The following is a 20384-nucleotide window of genomic DNA, read 5'->3' as shown; positions in this document are numbered from 1 at the left end:
CCCCTTTCTGCATGCAGCCACTTTTGATGAGAACTGATAGACTAAGATCAGAAAGAAGAGGAGAACCTCCCCTATCAGTGGACTTGGGGAGTGGCATGCATGCAGAAAGGGGAGGGAGGGTGGGATCGGGAGGGGAGGAGGGAGAGGCTTATGGGGGGATACAAAATGAATAAAGTGTAATTAATAAAAAATTAAAAAAAAAACAGACCCAGATCCATGCTTTTATAGCAGTGTTATTGTTTCATGGTGCCTAGCCAGAGGCAAGCAGACCCTACCTGGTTGGCCTTTCTGAGGATAAGAGCCTGAGTGCTAACACGTGACAGTCACTTACAAAGATACCCACTTAGCACCCCGCAAGCACGGTGGAGACAGGTGTGCCTCGCAGTCCCCTGGGCTGGGAAGTAGTTCATCCAAAGAGGGGGCAAGGATTCTCTTCTTGTTAGCAATAATTCTAAGGCTTGTTTTTTTTCTTTTTTCTTTTTTTCCTCCCTGGTGCACTCAACAATTTATAAAAGAATATGAGTCCAAGTAGAAAAATGGGGTCAAGAATCAGATACTGGAAATCGTCTGTTTTCCTTCCGGTGTTGTCTGGGAGGCACAGCAAGGATGCATTCATCAGTGGACAGGCCTCAGCAGTGTTTTTGTAAACATTTATTATAATTTATCCAATCTTGTTTTGTAACAATTATAAATGAGCCTATTTTAGGTTCTTTAGGAGAACACAGCATTTGAAGTGTCTGTTAAGGGCAATCAGGCAATATTTGTAGTGTGGCTGCCATACAGGAATTCCAGGCTCCTTCTCTGCATTACTCTTTTCTGGTTGAGTGGTGTAACAGTAAGCATGGGCTTTTCATTTCTCAGTCTGTGCAGGTCCTGGAAGTTTGCTACTAAAATGCAGTAAAGTATATTTTTTTATAAATATGTTTGGCTTTCTCCCTAAAATGTCATTACACTTTTGAATTTGCAATGAGCAACATGGTTCATCAAAGAGGAAACTAATTTGGTGCTTAGTACTGGAGTTAGAATCCTATGTCACCGAGACTTGGTGGGCAGAGACCAACTTCCATCCATCTCACTGACTGCCTCAATAGGTCGCTATTTGAAATTCAGTGGGCTTTAGTAAGGTGTAGTAACATGAAAATAATTCTTCCACATATTTTATATAGTTATTAGGAGACTCAGGTCACAGATTGTACAGGTAAAAGTCTGTCATTTTTTCACATTAGCTAACATTAGCTAGCATTCATATTTTCTCCAGTCAGGCCAATAAAGGAATAACCATGAGCAACTGACTTCAGGCAGCATCAAATGAGTCTGTTGAAAGCTAAAGAAAGGGGTGAAAAGATGTGATCCTATCTGGTTTTAAATCCCTATCATTTTCATTGTTAGCTCAATGGCATCTGCATTGTCTTCCTCAATTGAACAGCCTTTCATTTCCTGAGACTTCAAGTGTTCAGTAAAGAAAAACGAATGCTAATCATGAATAACTTACAAGACTACTTGCATTACCTGATATATTCTTGGCTTCGATTCAATTTTTTGGTGAGAAGTCTTGCTGCTCTCTGACTTGGAAACGTGGAGTAAGAGATGGTGGCTGGGTACTCGGTCTCTTCACAGGACACAGGGCAGCTGGAGTTGTGCGTGCCCATGGTGCACAGTGCCTTGACCTCAATGTGGTCTGGAACGGAAACCGCAACAGTGCGCTCAGAGAAGATTCCTCAAGAGGGAGGAAAAAGTCTTGTTTGTCCTTCTGTATTTAAAAAGTAGCTAAGTATACCTATAATCTTAGTAAACCATGTTTTTATCTTACTGATAATACAACCAACAGGACAAAATATAGAACAGTTGTAATCCTTCATCTACTGAACCACTAGGGCCAGAGTTTCATTAGGAATGAGAAATTCCAGGAAGTTTCTGGACGATTTCTATATTAATCAAGCGTTTGGACAGAGTAGGATGGAGAGTGGTGTTTGCCATGCCACTTTGAGAGGAACACACGGATAGAATTCTGCAGGTCCGTGGCTTAAACGACACTTATCTTTAGATGTATTCTAAACTGGTTTGACGGCTTCTGTTGGCTTAAGGTTTCTTGTTCCCATGGTCCCCTAGCTTCTCTGGCAGCCACCATGTTCTCCAACTATCAGGCTTTGTCACCTTCTCACCTCTGCTCGACTGTACATTCCTATCCCCCCACATATGATCCAACATACTCATATAAACTTACGCACTGTTCTCATAGAATCGCTCACATGCATGCGCTCTGACACACTCAACACACTCACACACACTCATACCACACTCACATTCACATAATTTTGATTTTTATTTTGTTTTCAATGTGACATTTGTATGTTTGGTTTGAAACTGAAGAAAAATATAAGTTCTACCTCATAAGCACCCCTTAGAATATTTTATAACCATTTAAATGAAAATACTAATTCCACTGCTGCTATCTTAAGGATATTTCTAAAATAGGTTAGAAAAAAAGACTTTCACACAAGATTATAAAGGTTAGTTTTGTCACCTTAACAAAACCTAAAACATCTGGGAAGGGACTCTTTAAGTATTACCTAGATAAGCTTTGTTGTGGTCACATCTATCTACATTATATTAATTGATATGAGAACACCTGCTATCTGTCGGTGGAAACACTTGATACAGAGTTAGATTTTCAACCTGTGGGTTGTGACTACTCTGGAAATTGAATAACCCTTTCATAGATGTCAGCTATGAGCATCAGACAACACAGATGTAACAACATGAATTATTTTATGGTAGGGGGTCACCCCAGGGTGAGGGACTGTATTAAAGGTTGAGGACCACTGCTTTCGGGCATCTTGAACTGTGTGAGTGAAGGAAGGAAAGTGAGATCAAGGGTGCATGCACCAGCTCGCTCGTCCCTGCTCTTAACAGTGGCTGCAATATGTGATAGGACCTGCAGCTCCTACTTCCTACTTGATCTCCCCACAGTAATGAACTGTATGTAAGCTCGAACTGTGAGTTAAAGTGAACCCTTTCTCCTCTGGCTTGTTTTGATAGGTTGTTATGCCCCAACAGCAGAAATAAAAATAATAAAAAGATATACAATGTATTACATTTTAAGAAGGCAATCAATGACTTAAAAGTATCAATATGAAGTTATATGTATGGAGCAAATTATGCAAGAATAAAATACAATGTTGGGGTCTATAAAATATTTAGGTGAAATAAATCAGTTTAAGTTGTCAATGCTTAAGATGTGTGTGTTTATGATTTCATTTACAGCAAGATGCTACATGTGGCACATGTGGAATTAAATGAAAGAATGGTTCTTAGAAATATAAATGATTAGACAGCATGGTGGCACAAGCCTGTAATCCCAGCACTCCAGGAAGGAGAGGCAGGCAGATCTCTGTGAGTTCAAGGCCAGCCTGGTCTACAAAGCAAGTCCAGGACAGCCAAGGTTACACAGAGAAACCCTGCCTCAAAAACCCAAACAAAATGAAAAGTTTTAGTAATGCAATATAAATCAAGGGTATTTTGATAACATAGAGGACAGAGTTATAAACAACATAAAGATTTGGAAATAACCCTCTGAGCTCTTGTTGGTACTCTGTTAGGTGCCTTTAACTTAGACAAATGGGCATCAATGACTCAAAAACAGAAACATAAAGTTATGTGTATGGATCATATTATACAAAAAATAGAATATGGTAGACAGAGGGAATTTTCTTTTACTATCTATTTTTATGTAGTGAGTATTAGAGAGCTTCTAACAATTCTTTATACAGCTTTTTTTCATATCTGGTCTATCCACAGTGTTATTTTTGTGTCTTGTAACTAAATAATTCTCATGTATGCTTTGAAAGTAGAAGGAACAAGCCACTTACCAAGGATGGGAGACACACAGTTGTAGTATCTTAGTAGATCACATTCCACACCATTTCCTTAAAAACAGTAACACAGACATTTCTCCCGTTAGAAAAGGCAAGGAAGCATTGGAATGTACGTCTGTCTGAAAGGGTAATTTAGGGGCTTGATTCTAGGCACTGGAGTCTCTACTTTGAGGATGCAGTTGATTGAATGCAGAACCTCATCACGCTGAGCACACCTCCAGCACTGGGGCACCAGAAGCCCTGAGATACCCAGAGGCCCCAGAGTTCTGATGAAATTAGCAACCTAAATCAAAAGACCATTTTCCCATATCTTCCTTCTACCCATTCTTCAGATGGACATTTAGCCTTGGAACATAGATATGCAAACATTTCAGAATCCAATCCAAGGAAAGTATCTATTGAGAACAATGATTTTTTTTCTTTTTGCTTGTCACCTCGAATCAAGTTTTCATGTTTTTGAATGCTTGTGTTTTTTGAGTTTACAGTTGCTGCTACAATTTTTACCTTATTTTATCCATTTCATAATCTTATGATGCAGGAATTATCATTTTACAGATGAAGAACTAAGCCTCAGAAAGTGGCTTGTCCTAAACCATGCAGCTGGAGAGGTCTTGAATTACTCTAGCTTGTATCCTGCTCTCTCTGTCTTTATTAGCATATTATTGTTAGTAATATTAATATACATATATAAAAAATATCTTTACACTCAATGATGAGCTGCCTTTATTGGTTGGATGAAGGCATGTAAGTGCCAATATTTCTAATGCACCTGATATAGACCTTGAGACAAAGAAGAAAAATCAAATTATACTATTCCTGGGCTTACTTCCTGGGCTGATTTTAAAAACTATGGCCATTGGGTCTAAAAGAATATTTCTTTAGTGTTATAACAAGTGTGATCTCTGAGGTTGGCCACAATATTTACTCAAGAATCCTCTAAGTCTGAAAAAAAGCATACCCTGAGAATTGTGGACAATTTTAAGAATGCTTGTGAGACTAAAAGGGAGGGTTATTTGTGTCCCAAATTCAAGAAGTTTAAAAGAAGAGGAAGAGGGGGAGAAGAGAAGAAGGGAGGGGCAAGAGTGGGGAGGAAGGAGAAATCATGTTTGAGAACTTGCTTCATTTTCTTTAGTGCTTATTGAGTCAACAGTATTTCTGTGAGTCTTTATTGAGAAAGATATAGAGATACAAACAGACAGATAGACACACAGAGAGGGAAGAAGTGAGGGCCAGAGAGAAAGAAAGAGAAAGAGAAAGAGAGAGAGAGAGAGAGAGAGAGAGAGAGAGAGAGAGAGAGAATATGAGTGATTTAGAGAGGCCACAGTAGCAAACGATAAACTCAAACTGGCTTGGTCTCTCCATTTTCAATTTTCTAATAGCCCACATCTCTTTATGAACAATCCAAGGATAGGCAGCAGAATAAATAAAACATAAATTGTTCATCATTTCTATAGCTTTATCTCTATTTTTTGTTACTTGTTTTATTCTTATAAGCACCCTGCTCTGGAGGACAGAATTCTCCCCATTCTATAAGAAGCACATAAGAGGTATGACATCAACTGGACAGGAAAATGTGATATCAGACCCAAGTTTTAGCCTTCTTCACTGAGGCCTACTTCAGGGATTTCCCAAGAGATTCCTGGTCTTGAAAATACCTGAAACTATGTGCAAAGAAGTCTTGGAGTTTCTTTCACAGTCCCAAGGCAAATAATTACCCAACAGTGGGACCTTTAAGGTCTGTAGTGTTATATGTGTACATGACCTGTTTTTTTATTTCAAATTGCAAGACCTTTGAAATTCATGCAACTGAAGGTATTTAAGAATGTCTGATTTTTTTTACTTTCTATTTTTTTAATTTTTTATTAATTACACTTTATTCATTTTGTATCCCCCCATAAGCCCCTCCCTCCTCCCCTCCCAATCCCACCCTCCCTCCCCTTTCTGCATGCATGCCACTCCCCAAATCCACTGATAGGGGAGGTTCTCCTCTTCTTTCTGATCTTAGTCTATCAGTTCTCATCAAAAGTGGCTGCATTGTCCTCTACTGTGGCCAACCAAAAATATAAGAATGTCTGATTTTAACCTTGTAAGTAAGAATTGAGGACTTAGGCTGACAGCATCACTTTCTTTCCCAGAAAGCCCTGTGATGCCTCCATGCTTTCAACTGTACCAAGTAAGATAACATTTAGCAAGTGGGACATTTTCCAGTGTAGACTTTCATGAGAACAGAAAATAATTTGAGGCCACACCAATTTCCTAGGCTTCAAATTTAGCAGCATGGAGAGATGTTATCAGTGTCCATCTACCTGGAAGCAGAAAGGGCAAACATCCGCACAGCCTTTGTATGTGCTGGGCTTTGCACTCCTTCAGACAACCGTATGTGCTATAGGTGGAAAAGCTCCTCAACCTGATGTCAGGCTTGCATTCTCCCCATGGGTACTCCTGGTGGACTGTCTGGAGGTGGAGCAGATGCCAGAGTTAGAAGACTTGGCTTCTGATGAGCCACATTTTCCCTTAAAGGACACTGTACACTTTTACTTACCTCATAGTTTTCTATTTATTTTTCAATACACTAAATTTAACCATTTGTCTACACTTTTATCTTAAAAGTCCCTGAAGGCCATTATGAGAGCAGCCTTTACACCTTTCACCTCATTGCTAAGGAAAGCATCAGATAGGCCAATCATTCTAAAACTGAATTCACATAAGAAAAACCACCTAGCCAAGGTTAGCCACCATATCACTCACGGTACTCACACCATCAACCGATGTGACGAAAGCCAATCTATTAAGCAGCTGTTATTTAATGTGCAGTGAGTAGGGGCTTTCTTTATGTCACTTCACTTCAACTTTCTGTCTCTGGAAAGGGAAAGCTGCCCACGGCCAAGAGTACAGGGAGTGAATGAAAATTCATAAAGTTAAAGAAGTTCCTGAGTAAAAGACTGTCAAATGGAAGCCAGAAACCCTGGCTTTTCTCGATGGCAGCTGCTCTTCCACTTAGTTGAATTTTGTTTGTTTGTTTGTCTTTTCTTTGCAAATGGCTTCACAGAGGAAACATTCAATTCTGAAGCTGACTTTCAGATCTTTTTAAAGTAAGATCTGAAGTTGCTTTGGAGTTAATAGATTTCCCATGCTCACTTAGGTTGTACACAGGAATCCATGGCCGTATACCGCCTAGGAGCCTCCAGATTAAAAAAAATAAATAGAAGAATCGGAAATAAAGTGTTGGCCTTTTCAGTTATGGTTCAAAAGCATGGGATAAAAGTGTCTTCTATGAACGAGGCTATTTGTGTGCTTAATGCATTCATTACCAAGTCTGTCTGTCTGTCCAGCTCCCAAGTTCTTACCTTCAGTTGGCGGATGGTCGCCCGTGCATGCATTCCCACAGGAGAGGACAAGCCCAAGCCGTCGAACTGCGGCTCCTTCTTTGGTGAGTGGATAACAAAGATGATCCCGGCATCAGCAAAGCCAGGGATGGGATTGTCAATAAATTCCTCCTGAAGTGAACACACACAGGGATGATAGTTCCACGGGAGCTCAAAGTTTGGTTTTATCAATTCGCTGTGTAATACACTTCCTAACGCTAGTTACATCATGTCAGGCTTCATCCTACTGTGGTGAGAGGTGTGGGAATTGGGTATCTAAAACAGCCTTTTCTGGCTCAATCTGGCTCAATAGCAGAGGTGGCTGCTTCTAAGAGTATACATACAATACACCTGTGTCCGTTGCTCCTGTATGAATGAATCCACATTGTTTTCCACTGATGACCTCACTTCCTCTCTCCTCATCTCCTAGATGTCTTTCAGAAGTTTCTACTTGACTTTTCTTTTTTTGTTGCAAGTGTATCAGGTAATCACTGGACTCTCTCCTCTGTGTAATTAAAGCCCAGACCTTATTTAAAATTCAAGTGACTTCTTCAAAGTTGTGAAGGATAACACTATTTCTTTAACAACTTTTACTATATAAATCTATATCGGGTAAGCATTCTAACACATAAATTGCTGGTAGTGCTGTAGTTTCAGGCAGTAAGGAAGAGACTGGATGTGCACATAAAAAGAGCATGCGGTGAATCAGTCCACTCTTGTGTAATTAGTTTTGTGGAGTATGCTTTACGTTTCTGTAACTCTGGGCCTCTGAGTTACGAATATAGCTATTTCTATAAGCCAACCTAATCAATGTCTCTTAGAAGGTTTAACAAGGTTGGCTTATAGAAATAGCTATGTGCAATTTGCTTATGGAACATTAAATATGTAGGTTTTAATTGTAAAATGCAAATATTACAGATTTTCCACTAATACAATTTAAAATTAATGTTTAAGTGAATGCTAGAGCTATTAGCTAAAGAGTTTAAATATTAACCAAATATTTTCTGAGTGTAGGGTTGTATTTGGCCATAAATTCAATTATTTTGAGTGGGACACAGGAAGAAGTTATAAATATGATATTAACAAAAGTTCTTCCAAAGCAGTCATGGCCTCATTCATGTTTATGGAGGATACAATAATTTGTTGTGATTCAAGGCGGAGTCTCTGTCATTCATTGTTTGTCTTTCAATATATGCCAGCATGGTAGAAATCCTGATCTATAAACCCTTGGTAGCAGAGGGCAACAGTGGGGACTATTCACCCAGCACCTTTGAAATCAGAGCAGTGCAATTCTTAGATGCTGGAACACCTGAGTCCAGATCCAAATACAACTTTCTAGGCCAGTTACAAACCTCAATCACCAAGGAAACCTGATTTGTGTTTTATTCTTCCAAGGTAGGACTTTTTTTCTCAGAGAAGAATTATATGACTAATAAAGTATACACAGAGTTCTCAAAGCCTGTTTCCGTGTTCAGATTAAAATCCTACTACCTTTACGCTTTTAACGATACTGTCATAGCGTCATGATAGAACTATCAATTTCTTTACTCTGCTGAATGATGATCTCTGGAATCATGATACTAGAAGTTAGTAGAACAGTGAAAAGTATGTAGCTTATGCCTGAAGAACCTACTTTCTGAAACTCTAAGACAACAGTAATTCACAATCCATGCATTCAGATAAATAAGGAAGGGGTGAAATAAACTCAACAGGTAGAAGTTATTCGACGTAGCAAAATATTCATGCTGGAGATGGAAACCTGTGCATATTCACTGGGCTTTTCTACCCAGACCAAAAGGAAGCAAAGTGGTTACCTGATGGACATCAAACAGCAGCTTTAAGCCTCTTCCAGACACGCTTACTTTATTCTTGCTTTGGATGTTCTCACCATGGTTGAAAGTAAAGCAATTCCCATATTCAGTAAAGACGTGTCTGAAATCCTCCAATATGGAAATGAACCAAATGAAACACAATCAGTGAGGATTTTTCAATGCTCCCAAATTCCAATTACTCTATCATTTTTATACTTGCAAATATGTATATATATGCGGATGCCTATATCAGAAAGATTTTAAATGATACATTTTCATATATAATTAAGAATTATTGTTTTTACAATTTAAAATACCTTGTTCTACTTTTTTTTTTTAAATTAATCATTCATCAATACGTATTTTTAGCCTTTGGTGATGGCTTCCACACCCTTCGTTGAGAGGTCACCGCTCCATGCCCGTGTTCTCTCGGGAGCAGTCACGTTCTGCTTCCCATTGACCTCTTTTTTAAAAAAAATTTTTATTTAACTTTTATTAATTACACTTTATTCATTTTGTATCCCCCCATAAGCCCCTCCCTCCTCCCCTCCCGGTCCCAACCTCCCCCCCTTTCTGCATGCACGCCCCTCCCCAAGTCCACTGATAGGGGAGGTTCTCCTCTCCTTCTTTCTGATCTTAATCTATCAGTTCTCATCAGAAGTGGCTGCATTGTCAGGGTTCTAGGTTATCTCCATGGATAGTCCTTGGTTGGAGTATGAGTCTCTGAGAAGTTCCCTGTGTTCAAATTTTCTTGTTCTGTTGCTCTCCTTGTGAAGTTTTATGTAAGAAGTGGGAAATAGTAAGAGCTGGAGAGGACAGGAACTCCATTGACCTCTTTTGATAGCCTGCTTCATCCTCCACAGAGATATGCCTGTTGTATATGCTGGTATGCCCTGCATACCCCCACCTCTTTCCTAGGCCACTGGCTTAAGAACAGACAGTGGGACTTTGCCTGAATTCTTGATTGCTAGTGTATCACTGTGAGAAAGCTACTGGTGGCTGAATTGTTGGCTCTCTGTGAGGGAGAGCATACCAAAAGCAGGCAGGCCCAGTCAGGAGACAGAAAGGCAGAATCAAAGTAAGGGGGGCTCTTTGGAAGAGAGTTTCCTCAATCTGTAGATCAGGCTGGTCTTGAACTCACAAATATCCACCTGCCTCGGCCTCCCTAGTGCTGGGATTAAAGGTGTGTGCCACCACCGCCAGGCTGGTACAGCAGTTTCTAAAGCCATCCCTGTCTGCTCTTAGGTTACTCAGTTAACTAACCCAGTTCATATTGTCTTATTTCACAGATTACTAGAATTGGGTTTCTGTAATGTATATTATTACTAGTGAAAAATTTCCCAGTATCAAATGTAAATGTATTAGTAAATACAAAGCCAGGAAGAAGAGCACCCCCTCCTTGCCTCCTTCCTCTTACCTTCTCCCCTCCCCACCTCCCTGTATTCTTAAGTTAGAGTTCAGGCCTCCTGCTGCTTGTCTTCATCACTATCAAGTCTTTCCTGGAAATTTCTTTTATCTGTTATTGTATCACGGGACTATGAAGCTGATAATCACTTTGAGTCTATCTCATAGAATAGAGAATTAAAGATGTGGGAAATAAAGGCTCAGAATCCAGGCATGCTGTACTTAATCTTAGACCATCTGTGTAAGCAAATAAAACTGAGTTTTAGATACTACGTATATAAAGCTCTCTGCATATCTCCTGCATGAGCCATGCAGTTCTTAGTTGACAGCTGGAAGGCTCATTTTCTGTGTGCTCTCAGAAAGTGCTACTAGCTTAGATACAGTGCCATAGGTGCTTAAGGGGGAGAAAAATAATTTCTTCAAACAGGTTGATAAAGAATAAGGAAAAAAATTAAAGTATTATATCGGGTTAAGATGTTTTATTCTGAAAACAAAAACTATGCTTCAGAAAGGTCTTCAAAACTTTTTGTCATCTATCATTTTTTTCCAAACTGCCCACACCTCTGTGTGCGTGTGTGCGTGTATACATGAGTGTGTGCACTTTTGTTTATGTGTGGGTGTGTGCGGTGATGTGCCCACGTGTGATGACGCCGAAGGACAGCTCTGCCCTGTGCTGCCACGTTCCACCTTATTGCCTGGAGTGAGGCTGGTCTCCAGCCCAGACAAGTCTTGTTTCCCACAGTGTGGAAGTCACAGGCGTGCACACAGCAGCACCAGAGTTTTTGGGAGGGTGCTGGTTCTGCATCCACATCACCCTGTCTATAGAGCAAGTTTCTTCCCCCTCAGCCATCTCTCCGGCCCCTACACAACTTCCTGAAAGAAGAAATGTGTCTCACATGGACCCCACATCTCCTGCTACCGCAAAGCAGAACTTAGCAGAGCTAATGAAATGTACTTGCATAAACTGGGGTTGATTTCTCTCAATGGATTGATTTTATTTGCGAACAAAACAGAATAAAATCATCGTCTACTGTTTTTATTATATTTGAAGAAATGTTCAACCATTACCTTTGGACTACATGGTTTTCCAAAAAATTCACAGTGCAACAAAGTGTCATGGTTGAGATAAAAACCGTTTTTCTTGACAAACTCTGTTATGCTGAAGTTTTGTTGATTTGCAACAAAATCTAAAGCCTCTGGAGGGCCGGTGTGGTTGGCACTGACTTCCTGGAGGCGGAGGACTTTGGAGACTATGTCCCATAAGAAGAAAATGATGCCAAATTTGGATGCAGCATCTGTTTGGATTCTGTTAGTGGGAATAAAGGCATCAGTGAAAATGATAAAACTGAATTCTCTAGATGACAGAAACACTGCAAAAGTACATTGGCAAACGGCGATATTTGTTAAGGATTTCTTACTGTGCATCATGTTGAAATCTTTATTTAAGTCCTTTATTTCTCACGTTCCTTCAGAATATAATTAGTGATTTCCTATTTTTGTCCTATAAACCTTGACGTGAGCCTTCCTCTCTGCTCCTTGACTGACGGCACAGAATGGAACGTGTGGTTTCTTCTCTATTGGCTTCCATGTTATACAAGTGCATGGCTTGCATGTCGTTCTAGAATCTTCTTTTGTTCTAGACTTGACAATTTCTTTTTTGTAAAACTATTAAATTTGATTTAACTAACTTTGAGGGTATTGGATACTTATTAGAGAGATAAGAAGTAAAGAAGCGTGTGGAGTTTAAGCAAGCTAAGCATCCCTAGGTTACTCGGCTTAGCATAATGCTCTCCAGCTCCATCCTCAGTACAAGCGAAAGGCTTTTAATTTAATACTGGCTATAAGGACACACATTGTGCGCATGGGCCGCAGCTTGTTGCCCATTCATCAGCTGATGCCTTTTGCGTTGTTTCTGTCTGTTGAGCAGCAAATGATGCTGCAACTGTTGTTGGCATGCACATGCCTGTTCTGCATATTGACTTTCTTTTCTTTGAATAAGTAGCCAATAGTAGGCTTTCCGGATAATGAAAGCTCTGTAGTTAGCTGAGTACTGAGTAAGCACAGTCCTATTCCACATGGCTGTAATAATTTAATTCCCAGCAGTATGCAAAGGTTACGCTTCCTCCACAGCCTCCCTCTCCTTTTAGAAATAACCATTTTTTCATGAAGGGAGTTGCTATCTCATGGTGGTCCTGACCTAGATTTTATTCTCATTTTTCTCTTGTCAAAGAAGGGTTATTTATTTACTTAGTAGTTTCTGTTAAGCTATTTATAAAATGATTATCAGAAAGTAATATCAAACATGATCAGAGCTTTTGGTATATTTTTCCACGTTTCTAATATCTACAAATATCCTGGTGGTGACAATAATTATGTTACATTATTATTTAACTGTTAATCTTTATTTTCATTGCATTGTATTTATTTATTTGAATTTAAACCTTTTGAGAAGTTCATAGATGGGTTCTTTGTATGTATTGCTCCCACCCTTCCTTCCCCATCCAACTCTTCCTGTGTCTACCTCCCAATTTACCATCTCTTCTTTGTTATTGGTGTGTATGTGTGTGTGTGTGTGTAACTCACTGAGTCCATGTACCTTTCTTTACAAAATGTTTTATCTCTAAATGTTTTCTTTCTAGTAGCAGCCGTTTCCAATCTTCTTCCAATAAATACAAAACAAACAAACAAAAACCCTAAGCCAATATTACGTGGTGTTTTGTAGCTGTTGCGTAACGATTGTTCTCGTGACCAGCATCCGACAAACTCTCAAGTCTCACTCCCCCAGCTCTGGTCCTCTCACGGCCAGCTCCATCCCAGCCCTGTAAACAACCTTCTCACTCTGACACACTCCTGACACTCTTCTTAATGTCATGATGCCTTACAGCCTCCCTTCTCTTAGTCAATATAATTTCTGCAAACCATTTTCAGGAGATAGTGACTGGCAGATTTTGGTGGCAGGCACGGTTTTCACACAGAGTCAGTAGTCACCATGCCACCTTTGAAGCCCTGTGGAGGCTATGAGGCAATGCCTCTTTCAGGATTACTTTCAAAATGGGTATGCAATTATTTTGAAATGAAGTGAATTAGTTCTCAAAATTAAACAATTAGCCCTCCTATGAGTGTATAGTTAATAAAATTAGTAAGGAAGAATTAATCTTAAAATATTCTCTTTAACTATATTTGTTACACTAATGAAAGTTGAGATCATACAGGTAATTCTGTTATATTGTATGATGTAGATAAAGCCTAGTAATATTAGAAACAAAGAAATAAAGTTTTTATACAGTGTAATACTCAACATAAAACCAAAATGTCATCCACTGAGTTTATTTTCAATTTTTATACATGCTTTAAATAATTACATTTTAGAAAAAGTTGTTGAAGGCTGGGGTATATAGGCCAAAGTTAGAGTTCCTGCCTGCAAGATTCAGAACTTGAAATTGCAAGACAAAGCTTGCTCCTTGTTTCCACAACGTTTGCTTTAATCTTTCATGAAACTTATCCTTGCAAAATCATACATATATGTACATATATATATGGTATCCATTGACCCTAACTTATGAAGAATATATAGTAAAATGTAAGAAAATTCAATGATTTCTGTAAGCCAACTAATTCCTGGAAAACAATTCTTAAATGAATTCTTATATACACCAGTGGCTCTAAACTCACTTTCTCAAACCACGTGACCCAAAATAAAAAGTTCCAGTAGATGGCCGAATTAATGCCCAGATCAGCCCTCCATTGACTCCTGTCAGGATATCTAAGCAGGTCATGTATTAACAAGAAACCTCGTACTTTACTGGTAATTTTAAAGTGAAGATACCTGAAGAAGAATGACTTTTGGACTCCCCCTTGAGAAGACTGTGGCATCTTATTGTTCTCTCACTAACTAAAAACTGCTTTATCACATTTGATTAAAAATCCTCCACTGTGGACTGGGGAGGGGCATGGGAGGAGATGAGGGAGGGAAGGAAGGCGGGATTGCGAGGCGGCGAGGGTGGGACTATGTATTTTGCGTTCACACGTATGCACACATAGTCACACCGATTTGGGGAAAACAAATGAGCACAGGGACTGTACAGAAGATACAGATGACGAGACAGACTTGAGCTGGGTGAGACAATGCTTAACACACGAGCGCTTACCTAGAAGCGCTGTCCCGAGTTGTACTAGAAGAGAAAAAGATCATTTTGGCAAAATGTGATGGAAATATGTGATGAGTACTATAAGGATAACATTTAGCAGAAAACTGATACAGAGCTGTTTGTAATTTACCAACTTGGTTCCAAATATCCATAAATAATAGTTCATTTTCCAGATTCTATCGCACAACTTAATTTTTTTGACATTGTGCCAAACAGACCTTTATGAGATTAGCTCCTCTTGTCTTTTCATTCTTTTATGTAAAGAAACTTTTAAAAATTGAAAGTAATTGACATTTTTCATAAATTGTAAGTGAAGCAGAGTGAAAACTACAACAGGCATCTACTAGGCTTAATACATGAAGACTATATTGAATGTGACATTGAGTATAGCAAACCCTAATGCAGGAAAAGACTGATATTGATGAAGTCATAGGCGACTGCATTACTCTTTCAAGCAAAATGCAATGTTATTTTTAAAATACTGAAACTGATAAGAATGTATGGCCTTTTCCAAAAATGTGAAAATAAAAAAAGTATTATTATGACTTTTTTCTTACATTTTTTTTCTTTTCATCTTCAGCATTTTTACACATTCATTATGTTCTGTTTCATAACCTGGCTTTTAGTGAACAGAATTGTGTCACTTAGGCCAGAATAGGATAAGCCTGTGATTTGCACTCTCTCCTACGCATGCACACACAGGCCCCAGGGACTTATTAAAATTTTTTATCCCTTCTCAGTTATCATGAACCCTGAGCACCATTTTCTCACGTCAGCTCTCAATTTCTTATAGGTAAGTAGCTGCACACGAGAGAGTGTTAGAAGCAGAGTCCGTGACATTTCTCTTCCACCTGACACACGGGAGTCAAAGACATGCTCCCAAGTCACACTCATGTAAAACTTAGCCTCTGCCACATGGGCCTGGACCCAACATGCTGGGGCCTGACTCTCCCAAGACACACTGGAAGCCTGGCTGGGAGGTGAGGCATGGGGAGCTTTGCTTTTCTTCCCCAGATCTACCAGGAGGGCAATGTTTGTCATGCCGAGACAGAAAGGGTGATAGGGAGGAGCCTTGTCTAAGTTGAACAAAGCTTCCCCATTAGCTCTGACATTCCATAAGTAAACACTCCGATGGGTCCTGTCTTCTTCGGCTCCATTTCCTTCAGACTGAATACTGTTAATGGTTCAGTCTCTGAAGACGTTTCTGTCCACTAGTTACAGATGGTTCCCTGGGAACAGTGACTGTGGCTCCTCCCATATGGTCCTTCCAGTGTATCAGCCTCTTTCAACCAAGTGTAGTTACAAGCAAGCCTTGCCCTTGTCAGAATACATGCTTTTGAGTAGTGAGAGGCAATGAATGCTGAAGATCTTTCCCCTTGTGAGAAGGTTGGCTTATGTTTGCTTTCTGACACCTTAATGCATACATTAAGCTTTGAAGGATGAGAGGTCACACAAACCTTTTATAACACGAACAATGCATCCACTACTAGTTCTAGAACTGCCTCGCAAAACAAAGAAAACTGCATTACTTGAACTGATATTACAGAAAATACACAAAATGAATGAATACATATTTGTGTATTCTCTCTTTCTCTCTACACACACACACACACATACACACACACACACACACACACACACACACACACACACAAAGAAGATGAAGGGATCTGTCCATGGTCAGTTCATTAATAGCCTGTGAGTCTTAAAGAACACCCCCATCCAGCAGAATTCATACATATGATCTTTCAAGCCTCATGCTACACAGTCTTAAGGCTTTGCTGTGAGGTGCACTTCTCCCCGCTGGCCTGGTACAAGTAACTACAACTTGTGCGCCGCAGTGCAGAGCTTGAGAGTGGCAGCACAGAACTCAGCTGAGTGTAACGCTCTTCCGAGCTCAGGGCCCCAGGCAACTGACCATGATGCACACCTTTGGGTGTCCGGGTAGCCCCGCCCCTGCTAAGGTAGACAGCCCAGCACATAAACAACCAAACCCCACATCCTCATTTGCTGTGCCTTGGTGCCCTTGTGAGTTCTCCCTCCTGTCCTCCTCTCCATACACACTTCACACGGAGAGCCTGGTACTTAATAATCATTCAGCTACACAGCGAGACCCTGCTCTCACTAGCATACCTGAGTCCAGGAAACCAGGCTGTTTTTCATCTGCTTAGCCATTGGGCTTGGCATTTACCTGTGTATTACTACACAAGGTAATGAGGGAAAGGAAAATGAGTGGATGGAGAAATTAGCAAGTTTATTTCCTGATCTTTGTACTTTAAGTTCAGTTTTAAAGTGCTAATGTTTTAAATACTACATCGGAACACCTTCTGTTAAACATCCAGAGAAGTTTATACTAAAATTAATTTTTTTAAAAAACATGCTTGCATCAATGATTCATACCTGTTCAAGTTACAGAATGTCACCGCGGGGAACTCGATTTTTTCCACGTACTGAACCTCTATAGACGTTGTGGTCGGCCACATGAAGTAATTGAGCAAGCGACTGTAGATCTGCCACACCAACAGCGAGACCGAGCCCATCACCACAGACAGCCAGATCACCTTTCGAACCTTGCTGTTGTTCTGGGCAATGTTGTGTATGCCGTGAAAGGAAGTGGAGATGGCGAAGTCACGATCAAACTTCTTCCGGTCAGTTGCAGATGGCAGGGGTCTGTTTGAGAGGCAATGCCTTATCTTTCCCAAGAGTCCTAGTGCCCATAAAAAATTAGAAAAAACAAGTCAACAAGCTAGAAAAACTTAAAGCTATTCATAAAAACCACTAATCAAACATGACAGAACAGGTTAATCCTCATAGGCAATTCACAAAGGCCCCCGAATCATTTCATATTGGATGACTTATTTGGGAATCAGTAAATATGCCAACGAGGTCAGCCTACTGCCACTCTGCTAATGCCATCTAGAAACAGCTCTGGCTGGGAAGCGGCATTGGTGGCATATTGGTGCGTGGTTAAGTCTAATTTCCAATGAGTTGTTCGTGACAGCCCATACCTTTAAGCACAGTCCCCTGGGAATCACACAGTTCTTAGGGATGGGGTAGGCTTATTGTCCTGAGAGTCCCAAGCGAAGGTACAGGCAATGAGTGCCTCAGCTGGTCTTGGTCATCATGACCTGGTGACGCTGTGACCTCTGTACACTGTGTGCTTTTGTGCAGTTGCTTTACTCCTGTGTTGGTTCATCAGAATGTCTGTTCGTCAGCTCAGGGGTTTGGTCAGCTTCCTACCGTTTAGAAAATGAACTCATACTTTCGAGACTCCCAGTAAGCAATTAAATAATGATTATTGATATCAGTTGGTGGAGATTAGTGAAGGTTTTAATAAATATATTTGGTAATATATAAAGTAGCCACCCAGGAGTTCCCTTTGGTTGATATTCTTTTCACGTGTTGCCAGAAGATCCGGAGCCTCCCTGCTGGCTTAAGATGATATTCACCTGCAATCAGCGGCTTCAACTTCTGGGCTAGGCTTCCGCTCTCTTAACCTAGGCAACTTCAGCCAGGTTTCGAATTCTCCTTCTGCTTCCTCTAACTGACAGTAACATCTCCCTTGTGGTTTTTTATATTACATAGCACAGTGCTTGGAGAAAGTTCACTGCATCACATAGACCACAAGAAGTACTCCACCTTAGTAAATACTTTATTTCTCCAGTCGTGATGCAGCAAATGGCTAAACAGTCAGGGTTTTAAGAAATGATTTAATGTTCTCATTTACCAAATGAGTTCTTGGACAAGCCAGACGGCTAGCTGGCTGGCGCTAAATGGGTAAAGGTGCTTGCTACGCAAGCCTGATGATCTGAGTCGCATCTTCGCAACTCACATAAAGGTAGAAGGAGAGAATGAACACGACAGAGTTGTCATGTGAGCTCCACACATGTGCACCATGCAGGCACACACCACACATCTTGGACACGCACTCACCAGCACACACACTAATAATACTAATAAAAATAACAATACAAATCTCAAACACAAAAGAAATAATCAAGAACTTAAAGGCCTCCTGAATTCTTGCAATAAAGTTATTTTAAAATTTAAAGCTTTGCTTCAAGTCAACAAATATCATTTTCATAAATTCTGCAGCATTAATTTTCATCCAAAGGCTCTAATCTTTTCTTATCATTGAGTTAATTTTTAATATCTTGCTAATCTCTAACCAATAATTTAAGAATTTTTTTCAGTTTGGAATAACTAATGATATAAATGGTATCAACATTTTCTAAAATTTTATATTTCAGACACAGCACATAGACACACAAATAATGTAACAATGTTAAAGATATTACAAACTATATAGTCATATTTGTATCAATACCATTGGCTGGAATTGTTCCAAAATCTATAAAGTATGACATATCTATAACATTTCTTTTAGTAACATTTCTTTCAGGTTAACCAGCACATATTAAAAATAGCCAACACACACACACACACACACACACACACACACACACACACACACACAAATAAAACCTCTGGCAAAGTTTCACATAAAATCAGAAAGCTGAAAAAGCTTGTTATTATTAATTATCAAAATAATTTTAATTGTGATCAATTCTTCTTACTTAATCATTACTTAGAAGCATTTATGAAGACTTTACCCTGATTAAAAAAACAAACAAACAAAAAACCAACCTCAGTCCCTGGGCAGCTCTCCCTTCTGCCTGAAGGGATATGGGAAGAGTGTGAGAAGACTAACCTAGAAGCAAGTACCTGGCTAGACAGAGGACAGCTGGCTGCAAACACGACCCGCAACAGCACATGGCAGGTCTACCTTCAGGTATCAGCTTTCTAATTAAGATATGCTCATTGACAGTTGTGTTAACTGTACTGTAGCATTTTCTGCTATTTGTTAGAAACGTAGTCATTTTTGAAATGAGTGTTTCAGATGAAAAATGAAACTGCAGGGCAATCCATGCCTGTCAAAAAGCTCAGAGCCTGCAAGAAGGGCCTGCCAATCCACACAGCAGAGGCTTCGAACCTCCCTCACAGAGCTGAATTCCGTCGAGCACATCTATGGCAGGCCGTGCCCTGACATAAAGGCTGATCTCCACAGAAGGGGTTAGAGACAGTAGACAAGCATATACTCCATAGAAACAAGCCAAGAAACAACAAAAAGTGATTGCAGCATACACTAATATCAATATTATTTTTGAGTCCTCATAAGTTATTCTATTCCTACTAAAACTGTATTATTCATTTTTGAACTCATCTTTGTTACTCTGAAAATAATACTGGACTCCAGTTTCCCAGGGGTTCAAACCGCTCTCTGCTTTTCCTGGTCCTCGGGAACGGAGGTGTAGCTGTTCCTACCTCTCTCGGCATGCACTTTTGATTTCTCAGTATGTTCCATTTTTTGCTTTCAGTGATCCCAAGCCCTCCGGGTGCATCCAATTTTAATCAATAACAATATTCATTTTGTGCCTTTTATATAAAATACAGTAGTTAAGGTTGTAAAATGTGGGGGCAATTTAAATATTTGTGTTGCTAAGTTGAGCCTCATAAAACACTTAATCTGTAAATCAAAAAACACTGACAGAAGTAGCCTTGGGCATTATAGACTGGCAAGCGGCCATTATAAATTAAGAACCAGAAAGCGTCATTGAGAACCCATTTTCTACAAAAGAAAAGAGAAGCTGTGACCTCACGTCACACCGCAAGATACTGAGAGGGCAGTGTCCTCACATTTTGCTTCTACCTTCAGGTTTATACAAATCAAGTTTGTGTGTGTGTGTGTGTGTGTGTGTGTGTGTGTGTGTGTGTGTGTGT

At 39.8% G+C, this 20384-nt stretch overlaps 1 protein-coding gene across 1 annotated transcript in view; it reads right to left on the bottom strand.

Annotated features, from left to right (window-relative positions):
• Positions 1–19987, bottom strand: part of Asic5 (acid sensing ion channel subunit family member 5) — a 32188-nt gene extending 12201 nt beyond the window's left edge. Inside the window, exons 1-8 of the mRNA XM_055596674.1 lie at positions 19929–19987; positions 17004–17310; positions 11524–11761; positions 9055–9180; positions 7223–7372; positions 6182–6329; positions 3870–3926; positions 1510–1678 (exon numbers count right to left, since the gene is read on the bottom strand). Of these exons, the coding sequence (XP_055452649.1) occupies positions 1510–1678; positions 3870–3926; positions 6182–6329; positions 7223–7372; positions 9055–9180; positions 11524–11761; positions 17004–17310; positions 19929–19968 (1235 nt within the window). The 5' untranslated portion in view covers positions 19969–19987. The remainder of the gene's footprint in view (positions 1–1509; positions 1679–3869; positions 3927–6181; positions 6330–7222; positions 7373–9054; positions 9181–11523; positions 11762–17003; positions 17311–19928) is intronic.
• Positions 19988–20384: the final 397 nt, after the last annotated feature.

Source organism: Psammomys obesus, unplaced genomic scaffold, assembly GCF_907164565.1.
Source record: "Psammomys obesus unplaced genomic scaffold, mPsaObe1.curated_primary_1811, whole genome shotgun sequence".
Classification (NCBI taxonomy): Eukaryota; Metazoa; Chordata; class Mammalia; order Rodentia; family Muridae; genus Psammomys; species Psammomys obesus.
The sequence above is the reverse complement of the archived record's forward strand: the minus strand, read 5'-3'. Positions and strand labels throughout refer to the sequence as shown.